The 13,046-nt window shown below is 44.2% G+C and overlaps 1 protein-coding gene across 6 annotated transcripts in view; it reads right to left on the bottom strand.

The window, feature by feature from the left end:
• Nucleotides 1-2,436: 2,436 nt before the first annotated feature.
• Nucleotides 2,437-13,046, bottom strand: part of GNG12 (G protein subunit gamma 12) — a 126,515-nt gene continuing 115,905 nt past the window's right edge. For all 6 annotated transcript variants that reach the window (XM_081225781.1, XM_081225780.1, XM_081225782.1 and 3 more), the window contains exons 3-4: nt 8,578-8,695; nt 2,437-6,449 (exon numbers count right to left, since the gene is read on the bottom strand). In XM_081225781.1, coding sequence (XP_081081907.1) covers nt 6,324-6,449; nt 8,578-8,670 — 219 coding nt within the window. In that variant the 5' untranslated portion in view covers nt 8,671-8,695 and the 3' untranslated portion in view covers nt 2,437-6,323. The remainder of the gene's footprint in view (nt 6,450-8,577; nt 8,696-13,046) is intronic.

Genomic DNA, 13,046 nt, shown 5'->3' with positions numbered 1-13,046 from the left:
ACAGATGTATGAGCTATATTGAAATGTACTTCATTGATGTCAGATCTACAAGGGTTTATCTACAATAAAGCAATTCCAATGCGTTGGCTATGGGAAAATGTCTCAAGGTTAAAAGTAGGAAGGATCTGCTGCACATGGTCAATTCTTGGCGTGCAGTTCTCCAACGCGATGCTTGTCTTCAGATATACTGTAAAGCTTCTTTACCATTTCTGCCACATCCAAGTACAAGCTGTGCTATTATACACCCACATTTTTGAAAATATAAATTGGCTTTTTATTTAAATCTGTTTTAGAAGGAAACTTTATATCACAACTTGCTCAGTGAGTGACTACTTTTCCCCTGCCCCCAGCATATCAACTTACAGATCCACAGGGTCTTTGTGATATCACATGGTTAATGTCCTATGTCAGGAGCAGATTTCAGGTCTTTTGTGGCTGGAGCTCTCTCTTCTATCACTAAGCTGTGTGTGTGTGTTAAGATGGCATGATTGGATCTAGAGACCAGGAGTAGCAATTTGCACATAGATGTCTCAGCTGCAGATTTAACATGCAAATTTGAGACCTTACCATTATATATCTCGGCCAGTCCAATTACTTGCTTTCATTATTGAATAGATTACCTAGGAGGATTTATAAGGTATAAAAATGCTTTGTATGTAAAATTAATTCTCAATACACCTAAAACTTTAACTTCTGCTCCTTTATGCTAAGCATTGCTCTCTCCATAGTTCTATTTTATAGCATCAGTTGTCTTCTACAGATTAATATATTAAGTCATATAGCATTTCAGGATACATTTATTTGGACTGCATTTTCTTCCAGTGCAGAGAAAATATTGGTTTCTTAAAAAATTAGTCGTTGAGGTGAGGGTTCCTGAGACCAACTGTATGTATATGTTTGCCCAGGACTGGCCTATAGCTAAATGGCCTTTAATAGATGTGATTGACTCGGATAAGGAAACAGCAATTGGGGAAGCATCTGAAAGGAAAGGTTATTTGCTGCTCACAGCGGCAAAGGGGTAGAGTAGCAAGCAGGGCCATGCTCTGGAAGCAAGCTAAAGGCAATAGTCATGCCAGGTTGTGCAAAGATGGCTTGGAGCTGATGGCAGGACAGGTTCTACACAGTCAGAGCCGTGAGCCCGAAGTTTGTAAATCTAGACACAGAGACTCAAAAGACTGTCCACCTAGCCCCAAGTAAGAAGGCTTATGGTGAATGTCCATATGTATATGTGTAACAGACCCTTGCCGATGAGAAGCTGGTCACAGTGCATGTCCAGGAGAGCTGGACCTGCATCTCCACATTTAGCTCCCACATTACCAGCAGGCTTGAGTTCTTTGTTCATACCATTAAGGTTGCATACCTTTTCATCTGCCACGTTTACTTACCTAGTCTACCCATTTCAGCTTCATTGTCCTCCATCCCCTTATCCCTACCCAAGTCCCATCTACCACCCCCAATCCCGTCCTCCATTGAAAGTCACAGGAACTTCTGGTAATTTGGTCTGAGCCAGTGAAAGTGCTGGTCAGTTGCTGCCTATTTTTCATGACAAACGTGTCTAAATTCTTCAGTCCTTTCCTAGCAAGGGCTGAGTGGCTATCTATCTTTTGCCCCTACCCTTTGTAGTGTGTGTGTGCTGGTTTTCAGAAGCAGGGGCCATCTCTTTAGCTTGCCCAGCCCATAACCTTGTTGGCTGCCTTCTCCCCAGCTTTCTGGATGACGCTGTCCCTCCCTTCACCTCTGTGGGAATCGCAGCTCTGGAGGAAGGGACTGGGCAGGAGGCAGGGTACCTTCAACAAACACTTGGTGACTATGAGTCTTCAAGTCTGATGACTTTCCATTTGTTGTCTGTTTCTATGGTCACAGCCGGGTCTCAGGTTGGGAAAGAGCCTTCCACACACAGTGAATCACTATGCCACTCTTCCTTAACAACTTCCACTGCCTTCCGGGTGCTTGCAGAGTAAGTGGTATGGGAGATGCTCTGCACACTAGCTTTGAGCTCACTTTTCTCCTCCTCCTGCCATTCCCTCCCAAGACTTCATTCCAATGCATACAGGGTTTCTTCGTCTCTCAAGACCTAGTTCGAACACCACCTCCCTTGCAAGCCTTCTCAGACTTTGCTGATATGGAGGTAGCCCTCCTTCCTCTGGGCTCTCATGGCACTGTGTGTTCACCTGAGTTCAGGCACTTTGCACACGGTACTATAATTATTAGTTTATATGTTGGTTATTCCCACCCTTCCTTGCCCTAGTCTGTGAGCTTCTCACAGGCTGGTGTGAGCCTTATTCATTTGAGTGTAATCAGAGCCTGAGTTCCTACCTGGCTCTCAGCAGGTGCTCAGAAAATGTTAACTGAATGAATGCAGGAAAAGGGGAAGAGAATTGGTCTTCTGTTAATTTATTGAGCAAAATACAGTAGGAAGATTCAATGAGGCACTGATCCAGCAAAGAGAGCAACAGTGCTTTAATGAAACTTCTTTCAAATCTGTGAACACGTTAGCTATGAAGTAAATGCTTTTATTCTTTCCGCAGAACAGATTTCCAAACAATGATCACAGTGTTTAGGTTAATAAGATGCTGGACAGATGAGCAGTCAAAGAATGTTATAAAACAACAATCCCATCAACTATATATCAAATGCAAATTTACTGAGACATCAAGAGAATGTATGTTTATAGTTACATGGCTATAAACAAGACATTATTACAGTAATCAAGTCCATAAAACTAGGGAAAAAAAGCCATATAACAAAAAGGCCTTTCATAAGCTATTAAATGAGCACACACAACAGACAAACCAATTCTATATTTGAAGCAGCATATAGCACCAACATGTTGGCAGGACCAGTAGAGGGGTGGTAGGCTGCTGGATGGAACAGGGGGATCTCAGCCATCATCTACTTCAAGCCCCGTTTTATAGATGGTGAAAATGGAGGCCCAGAGAGATGGAGTGCCTTGTTCAAAGTCACACAACACAGGGACACAGGATTGGCTAGACAATGAAAGATCCAGGCCACCCAGCTCTAGGTAAGTGTTCTATTTTAACATACAGATAATTCTACTTGATTCAATGTTTTTTTTTCCTATTCACAGATCTACCATAAAAAGTCAATACAAGTCCTAACACACTCTGGTATTATGTTTATTGAGAAAGGACTGATATGTACTGTGATTTACTTCTTGGGACTATATAGCTGTTAAAATTTGGAGTAGTCACTCAGATGACACTCTCTTAGGTGCAAACTGACTGAGAAGAAGGAATCTGAAGGGAAAGTTTGGCACATCCTGCACTACCTAAACTAACTTATGCCTCAAAATTACTAAATTGTTGGTATAATTTTTTTTTTCTGATAGTTGAAAGATTAGTAAAGCACAAAGGTAGTCCCAACAGAGAGAAAGCAAATCAGGTCTTTCCTTTAAAGGGTAAGTATGGCACTTTTCATTTTAATAATAAGGTAAAGAAATGTAAAAACCTGATTCTTATTTAGAAAAAAACCTATAGCTTGTGAACCACCTGGTATAGAAAGTGTTTCTCCATTTAAAAAAAAGTGTTTCTGTAAAATACTTTGGAGTCATGAACTTCTGTCTAGCATATCTTGCCATGGTCCTGAGGCCTCAATTGGACAGATTTATGATGCACTAATGAAGATATAAGAATGGAAAAAGAGATCACTGTTAACAAGCAGCATTAAAGACAAAGTATAGTGAACATATTTAAATAGCTTCATAGATATGAAGGCAAGAAGTTGCATGCACATAAGTGATTAGGTGTGTCATTATAGTGGTAGTTGGAAAAAATAACACACACTGGGCATTTGTCTGTCATTATCAAAAACCAGTTGCTGTCGAATAGTTAAACTGTGGCTTTACAAGTAGAATAAAGCCTGATAAATAAAAGTGACTTCTGCATATCATATATATGTATACATATATTATATTTTTCTCACATAGATGTCTAGTTATAAGTAAATCAACATTTAGCTACAATTTTTCTCCCCCTTGGGTCCAGCATCAAAGGATTTGATATCACTTTTCTTAAACATACCCTACACCTGGTTAGGAAGTTACATGATTTTCATACTCGTAGCCTTTATGATATCTGGCCAGCAAAAATTAAAAATGAAATCTCCTGGGACATCAAGTCCATTCCTTAGCACTACAGGCATGTTAACAAATATATAGCAAACCATATTTGTTTTCTGTTAGGTAAAAGAACATGTTTTAGTACTAAAGAATAAACTATGCTTGCTACCAAAAATGTGTACATAGCAGTATAATAAAAGTAATTTCATGAAAATACTTTGTAACAAGCTACATTATAAATATTTAAAGAAACATGGTAAAAATCAGAGTGAAAATAAGATTAGTGTTCTGAAACTATCAGTAGAAAAATATACTTATAAAAAAAAGAATGTCTCATTAGGTGAAGCTGTAAATGTAAAGTTGTCTTATTAATGTACATTTCAAATATCACCTTTTGAAAGGAAAAACCGTTCTCTCTCCAACAGGTGCCTATAATTTACTTGGAAACTGGGCGTTTTGCAGAACTAAGCATAGATGACAAGAGGGTAACAGCGGTGGCGTGATTTCCACATGGTCCTGGAAGAGTGAGGGCCGTTCACAATGCTGAACAGGCAGGTGACTTGGAGAAATACGGAATATATTTGAGCAGTTTGGAAAAAAACAGTACTGCATTTGTTCACTCACAATTAGCATAATAGTCAAAGCTCAGACATTAGATTTTAAAAGAGGCTTGCACTGCAGGGCAAGACTGAACAGAACTAGGGAAAACCGTTGTAAATAATTCCTTCTTGGGGAGGAATCCTTTTTGAGAATATTTTAAATCGTTCATTAGTAGTTGTTTTTAATGAACTGAAGCTGAATTAAAATATCAAAGGTCTAGTGTATGGTTTGGGCCCATAAATAAGCATTTAAAAAGACCCTCTCTTCCTCTTTGATAAAGTTAAGGTACCCTCTGGCCACAGGAGACGCCTTCTTTTGGCATCCCCACTGGAAATTCTGAGGATGTGTGGCAGCACCATCATGCCCAGAGGAAAATCAAGGAGCCCAACACCCAGCTGCTGGAACCGTGGGCCCAGGTAGCGAACCACTGGATCCCAGCCTCCCTCAGATGGTGCGAGGACAAGCTAGGGATGACGATGACGCTGCAGATATCTGAAAAGAGCTTAAGGAAGTAAGTGTCTGATACCTCTACGTTCTTTCTGTATCTATGTTTCTTCCCCGTGATGATCTGCCCACTTGGGGCTGGGAGGTGAACGTTACCTCTGAGCACATGTTCTGGCGGCAGAGGAAAGATAGAGGGGAGGCAGAGAAAGTGAACTAAATCACCAAGCTGGGCCAAGGAGAGCAGCTGTTTTTCACGCATTCCTGCTCCTCTCTTGGCCCGGCTCACGGCTGCTCTGTCTCCCTCCCATCGTTAGAGTGGAAATTTCGGAGGTGTCTACCCTGCTCCAGAGAACGTGAGCCCCGGGGCACAGCTGCCCAGGGTACTCCCCAAGGGCCTCCTCCCCTTTTCTAGACACAGGATCACTGAAGCCCGAAAGCCCTTGGTGAATTAATACTCATATCATAAAAGGGCTTTTAGTTCAGTTTTTAAATTTTAATTGGCACAATTTAGTGTAGCCTAAGAGGTCAGCAAGATTTCAAGAGGAGAGAGATGACTTCATTACTCAATTACAATGAATGCGGTCTTTAGGGTGTTCTTTACTTTTTGTACAATAACTATGAGAAAAGAATTTAATTCTACCCACACACAGCTCAAGATAAAGGTATAACTTCTTCTGGAGTTGAACTGATGGTCTGGAGAGACAGACATTTTAACAGGGAAATAAGCTTTGAGATGTGTATATACAAACACACATATATATACACAAAACACTCCTCACTCACCTATACTGTACAGATTGGCGTAACCCTATCAAGAACATACTATGATAGAAAGGCTTTAGGACAAGTTATTCTTGGCATTTTAATCGAGACGAGTCCTTAGGTAATTTAGGTCTTAATGGATCATTCACATATTTGTTTTTTTAAAAGGCCAGACCAACTTTCCTTCAGCAGTAACCCGATATGACACCAGAGTTAACAAATGGAAAACAAGATTGTTATTCTGTATTAATTCATTAAAGGGCATTTTAGAGAAAGGACAACTCGGAAAACAAAGACTTCAGAGTCCATGATTCCAAGTTAGTTAAGAACATTTTAGTTATTAGCAGTGGTTACCAAATAAGCCGAAGGTCAATCTTTTCAAGGAGCTGCTCATCATTTGCTTTGTTGAGAAGAGGGGAGGAACCACTTCACTACTCCTCTATAAGATGATGCAGGTCTTTTTATCCTTGAAAGGGTTTTCTGAAGTTGGTATCCCCATCAGCAGAGGGTCATTCCTCGCATGCTCCTCGCAGTAGGACATGAGGTCCGCTGATGCCTTTGAAACCTGGTGTGCAGACAGACCAAAGCAAACAAAGAAAATATTTACAGGATACAACTAGAGATGATCATACTAAGTGAAGTAAGTCAGACACATACCGTATGATATCACTTATATGTGGAATCTAAAATATGGCACAAATGAGCCTATCTACAAAACAAACAGACTCATAGACATAGAGAACAGACTTGTGGTTGTCAAGGGGGAGGGGGGGAGGGAGAGGGATGGACTGCCAGTTTGGGGTTGGTAGATGCAAACTACTATATAGGTTGGATAAACAACAAGGTCCTACTGTATAGCACAGGGGACTATATTCAGTATCCTGTGATAAACCATAATGGAAAAGAATATATAAAAAAAGAATGTCTATATGTGTATAACTGAGTCATTTTGCTGTAGAGCAGAGATTGGCACAAAACTGTAAATCAACTATGCTTCAATAAAAAAAAATTAAAAAAAAAAGAAAATATTCACAAACTCGATAGGTATTTGAATGCTAACCCACTGGGTGGAAGACTGTTGGAGAACAGGATAACCGAAGTATCACTCCCAGATTATTTGTTACTTAAAGAGGGAAAATGTACTTCTAAATGGAGAAATCTGGCAGATAAGGCCTTCCTTAACCAAGTGATCAAACTGACATCAGATGTCTCTTGGAGTGAGTGCAGAAGACTCGCCACCAGCCAGCTAGTATTTCTGTCCAAACTTTTAGCCTGAATTTGATCGTCAGCAAACAATCCCATCTAAAGTGAGGGCCATTCTGAAAAGTGAGTGGCCTGGAATCTTCGAAATTGGACTATGTGTTAGATACTATTAGCAGCTGATTTGAATGTAATCATTGTACTGTGGTTATGTAGAAGAATGCCCTTATACTTAGGAGACAGATGGTGAAGTATTAGGGGTGATGCATCACGATGTTTGCAAATAACTTTCAACAAATTTAAAGAAAAAATTATGTCAGTTTTGTGAGTGTGTGTGTGTAGAGACAGAGAGAAAACAAGTGGGGTAAAATGCTAATAATTGGTGAATCTTGGTAAACGGTATATGGGTGTTTGTTGTTACAACTCTTCCACAGGTTTGAAATTTCTCAAAATAAAAAGTTGGGGGGGGAGGGGAAAAAGAAAAGTGTCTGTGATTCAAAGGAAGGTTGTATCTTAGTTTCTATCCAATAACCAATCGATTAGAATGCAGAACAGAGTTAAAGAACCGAATTATGTGCTCGGAGCCAAAACTCAGAATAGAGCCAAATTCTAGTAGAGCTTCAAGATTTACTGTTAAAGATTGGGCTTGGAGGAATAAAAAGAGGGACAAAGCCAGCATGGGAAGATGTAGTACCTTACTTTGGCATGAGTTAAAAATGGAAATACCACACCCTGTTCAGAAGTCTGGGTGGGAGACCCGTTAGAATAATCAGATCAGTGTCCTCAGGCCAGGGGCACAGGCAGCCTCCTGTTTTGAAGACAGGTGACTATCTCTAGGCCCAGAGGAATTTATCAGGTGACTGCTTCAGTATCTAGGAAACGGCCATTACAACATTCCAAGGCACTCACTGCCTAGCCCTCTCTGAGGGTCTGGAGGAAAAAGACTTCAAAGTCAGGTGACCCAACAAATGCCTTCTGGTTTCCTCCAGATCTCAACTAAGGCTGATACTTACCCGGGGTTGCAGACTGTGGTTGTCAGAGTCCGCACACACTGAAAAACCCACCTTCTCCTAAAAAGGACACCTGGGTGTTGACTTATGCAAGGCCACCTTGGCTGCACTGATAACTCTAGAACACTTCATGCATTCCAGAGGGGTGACGAGGGTGTTTATAAAGTCCACCTGCAAGCCCTGTCCCGAGGGAGAACACAATGACAGAGGGCTCGACCATGTGCGCTCAGGGAAGGCAGGTCCTCAGGAAATCCTGTCACGGGCTTCAGGTTTTCTGTCCACACAGAGAGCCTCACTCAGACACTGGCTCGCCAGTGCTACGTTGAAATGAAAGTTAAGATTCGGAGACTCTCAGCTGGCTCGGGGAACATCCTGGCACCTGGCCCAATTACATGGCATCCACCTTCTCAGAAATGTGGCCCAGCCTTGGGAGGGCAGAGGGAGCCGGTCAGAAAACACGTCTGACCCACTCAAGGCTCTTACCTTTATTCTTTCGATGGAGGCTTCCATTCTCAACTGCTGCACAGTCCTTCTTGCCTGGGCGATGTTGTTGGTGCTGGCTGTCTTGCTCGACATCTTCAGTTACGGTTTCACCTGAAATCTGAAGAGAACTTTTTTTTCAAAGGTGAAGAACAGTCATCTTTAAGTTGCTTAGACATTCATAATGCTTTGAGGGGAAAAGGATGCATTCCCGGTCACCACAGCCTCTTGGAGGCTGCTACCACAAAGCCCCTCAGCAATGGGAGTGGCGGCCTCAGTTTCTAAGCTTGTAATCCTTTTGAGCACCTTCATGAATCTTTCGTCTGCAGAAACCCAGTACTAGTGGTTTAATCCATGCGCCCCATATACAGCATAAAGTAGCGTTTTCTAAGGGGAAACAAACACACACAGACATCTGTGGTAGTTACCAGGCCTCCAGCCAACGTGGGCCACGCACCACGTGCAGGTTAACATTACTGCCCTGTACGTTAATAGAAGGTTTGATTTCATTTCGTTTTGGCTCTCTTACCCAACTATTACACCGATACAAATCCTGGCAACAGAAAAGGGCAGAAGAGAGTGCTTCTGGAGAACTCTGCACAAAGGGTGCATTTTTAGGTGCTATCAAGATTTGCAGTCGTTTGGAGAAAGTTAGGCAGATAAGGAAGCCTTTATTCAAGAAAAAGTGGGAACCTTTCAGCTGAAAGACTCTCAATGACAGATCCACAGCAAAAGTCACATGGGATACAGCCTCAAGCCTGAAATATTTAATGGAATTACATCAGCACCTCCCCCCTGCCCCACCCCTTTGACCTCTCTAGCTTCATCCTGGTGGCCAGGGCACTGGCCAATCCCACACCCCCATCACATGTTCGTGGGCCTGCCCTCTGCCTCTCTCTCTCCTGGTGAAAAGCAAAGGAAACATCCCGTACCTTGAGCTTCGACCGGTCTAGTTGCCCAATGGCATAGTCCAAGGGGAAGGCAGGCTGGGGAAAAGCACTGCCTGGTGCCCCTGCCATATATGGCTAAGTTCTCTCTCGGCACGGTGGCACTGGAAGACATCGCAGAGCTGGCAGCCCTGGCAGTTTTATGAGTCAGAGCAGGTGGACAGTAGGTGTGCCTCGCCGGCGCTATGCAAGGGCTCAGCAAAGTCTGAGGGCACCGTGGCGCCAGCAGCAAACACTGGCTGACTCAACCTTCTGGAGGGGCTGCAGGTGCACAAGGCATATCTGCCATAAAGGCTTACACTAGACAAGGCTGCCGAAAACAGCAACCCACAGCTCCTGCGGTGTCCCCCGGAGTTCTACCGCACTCAGAATGCTTCCGATAGCTGAGTTCAAGGACTTGGGTAGAGCTTGTACCTTCTGAAGTCAGAGGCAGCTTTGGGTCAAATGCCCAAATAAAACTGTGCTTTTAACTGCATGCAGAACTTTGAAATCCAGCCTAATCAGCAAGCTTCATGTTCCTGGTTTGGACCGTACCTCTTCCAGTTACTTAACCTCTGTGAGCCCATGTTTTCTCATTTGTTTTTGAGCATTCAATTCACTGGTGCACATGCAGTGTTTTGCAGAGGACCAAGGCACTCCGTACACAGCAGCTGCTGTTGTATTTATCCTTGGGGGCCACACCCAGCACAATGAATGGGAATCCTCTGTGTACCTACCTGCCTCCCCCTGGTCAATGGGCCTCCAAGCGTTTTGACCGACTGGTCTGGGTGGGCTATGGGCATGGGCCCCAGGCAACTCTGCTGCACTCTGGTGTCAGGGCAGAATAGAATGGCTGGAAACAGCCCACTGAGGATTCCTCTAGCATAAGGGAGCCCAAGCCGTGCAGGAAACTGGGAGGAGCCCGTCCTTGTGGGGCAGGGCACGCTGGCCTTGCCTTGGGCGACCCAGTTACAACACACTTCCTGACAAGCTGCCTCCTCCTCAGATTCCGCACTCATCCTGCCCCACCCAAAGGAGAGGCTGAGGGTCTCCTCCCGGTGACTTTGCACACACCCAGCAGTCTGGCCCAGCCCTTCTGTGCTCCCAGCAAGCACCTGTTAGCAGAGCCTTTGAAATGGGTCTAAGGCAGCAGACAGCCTTTCTGCGAACAGTTTGAAGTGCCCTGGTTCACAGCGCGCTGGTCCTCGTTTTATTCCCTGTAGCACGTTAAACTGGGCTCCCCTGCCAGCTGGCGCCGGTTCTGAGGATTGGTCCCTAGCCTTCAGAATGCGAACGTGACACCCTTTCTGAGTGGCCTGTGGTTTCCAGGCTGCACCCTTAGGACTTTGTAAATGTTCCCTTTGCAGGAAAATAACGCCAAGCAGTCTCTTCTTCTCAACCTCTAGGGCATAAAGTTTCCAAGGCCTGTGCAAGTTTTCCTGTAACTGCAGAACATTTCACACACGCATCAGGACTGGGTCAGCCATGGCTCCTCCCACCCGCACAGCTGTAAGCAAACAGTCCACAATTTGGCTTTAGTTATAAAATGCTTGGGTAGGTCCTCCTAAAATTGGTGAGAAACTTTGCATCTGGTACACGGACAACTTACTTCCTGACTGTATTATAGTCACAATTATAAACAGCCAGCGGTTCACAGTTCATGCTTGCCAGCTTGGGGCTCTTACAGCTTTCCCCACTTCTGACATCTGTGTTCTCACCTGCTCCTTCACAGAGAGCCCTCTCCCTATCCCTCAGATAGCTTCCTGCTCCCTTCTGCTGGGGATTCCTCTAGAAGAAGTTGTACACTGGGCCACTGGTAAAGAACATAATTTCTTGGGCTTCCCTGGTGGCACAGTGGTTGAGAATCTGCCTGCCAATGCAGGGGACACAGGTTCGAGCCCTGGTCTGGGAAGATCCCACATGCCGCGGAGCAACTGGGCCCGTGAGCCACAACTACTGAGCCTGCGCGTCTGGAGCCTGTGCTCCGCAACAAGAGAAGTCACGATAGTGAGAGGTCCGCGCACCGCGATGAAGAGTGGCCCCCGCTTGCCCCAACTGGAGAAGGCCCTCGCGCAGAAATGAAGACCCAACACAGCCAAAAATAAAAAACAAACAAACAAAAAAACCCATAATTTCTTATGATAACATGCTTCCAATGGAGAAGTCAAATCAAAATTATGTCGTTTTAACCTAAGGAACCTCTTCAAGGAACTCGGTGGGCTGAGCTGCCTCACGTGTACGAAAGCAGGGTCACGGATGCTTGACGTCTGAGCGGTGAGTGGTGTTTACAGGAGCAGGAGGTCTTGCTGAGGACGTCCTCCCCACCTGCAGCTGCTCTGCATTGCCTCAACAGCTGGGCTGGGGCAGAACCAGACCGAGAGGCTGGGACACAAACATCTCTGAGCCTCTCTGCACCCTCAAGGGGTGTCTTTGGTCTTCCCTCAATGCACGGATGTCTGGCTGTTTGTTTGTGCTACTACTTGGATAAAAAACTTGTGTTATTCTTACTCCAAAAATAGCTTCCAAGACAAACAGCACCCGATGTATAGGACCTTAGAGCGCACACATACTTTCATCTGCATTCGTCTGTGAAGCCTCACTCTCAGCCTGAAAGGTATATTACTTTTTCATCCTTGTTTTATAGATGAGGCAACCAAAATTAGAAAAACTTGCTGCAAGTTAATCCAGCTCACAGCCTTGAACTAGCTTTTAAGCCTCTCCACCCCAGAAGCCACACTTCCTATTGTATCAAGGAAAGGATGCAATTCCAATTAATTTGATTTGCAAACACTCTGGACATCACTGAACAGTCTACGATGTGGTTCTCATCAAGGGCGACCTTGACACTCCATGACCTGGAGTTGTGGCCTTGCTGATGGCTTCACGTTTGTGCAACACCCCTTCTGGTGCAGAAGGCATCTGCTTGTCTGTCTAGTGCCCTGGAAGACAGGTCTCCCCTCTCATATCCATAAGCTAAGTGAGAATGTTCTCGCTGTGGCTATTAGTCAAGGACTGAGGTCAACTTCTGGAGTCACTGGATAACCCACCCAGAAGGGCCCAGGCCTGTGCCTGCCTGTGCAGACACACAGGTTTGATAAAACTCTGGCTATTGCTTCTGCAGCCTTGTTTCCACTTTTACATGTGGCTGAGAGATTTGAATAAACATAAGTAGTATTTAGCTATTCAAATACTTTGCATTGGTTTTAATGCTATTATTCATCTGAATTCTCAGCTTCCTAGAAATTCCTAGGAACAAGATGTCACATTAGGGAAATGTGGGCATTTTAATCTTTGTCTAGAGGGGCCTGAAGCAGGGAGAGGAGGGTGGGGATGGAAAGTGTGTCACAGAGCACACTCTGGGGGGAAGGCACCAGGAAGCCCCAGGATCTGAATCACAAGTCATCATGGCCTGGCCAGTAACTGAATCACTGGAGTGAAGCCAACTTTCTGAGCAAACACACCCCTTGTGGCTGTAATAAAAGAGCAGGCTGCAAAAAAAAAAAAAAAAAAAAAAAAAAAAAAAGACAGCAGGCTACCACTTACCCT

This window comes from Mesoplodon bidens (assembly GCF_964165515.1).
Source record: "Mesoplodon bidens genome assembly, chromosome: 2".
Taxonomy (NCBI): domain Eukaryota; kingdom Metazoa; phylum Chordata; class Mammalia; order Artiodactyla; family Ziphiidae; genus Mesoplodon; species Mesoplodon bidens.
The sequence above is the reverse complement of the archived record's forward strand: the minus strand, read 5'-3'. Positions and strand labels throughout refer to the sequence as shown.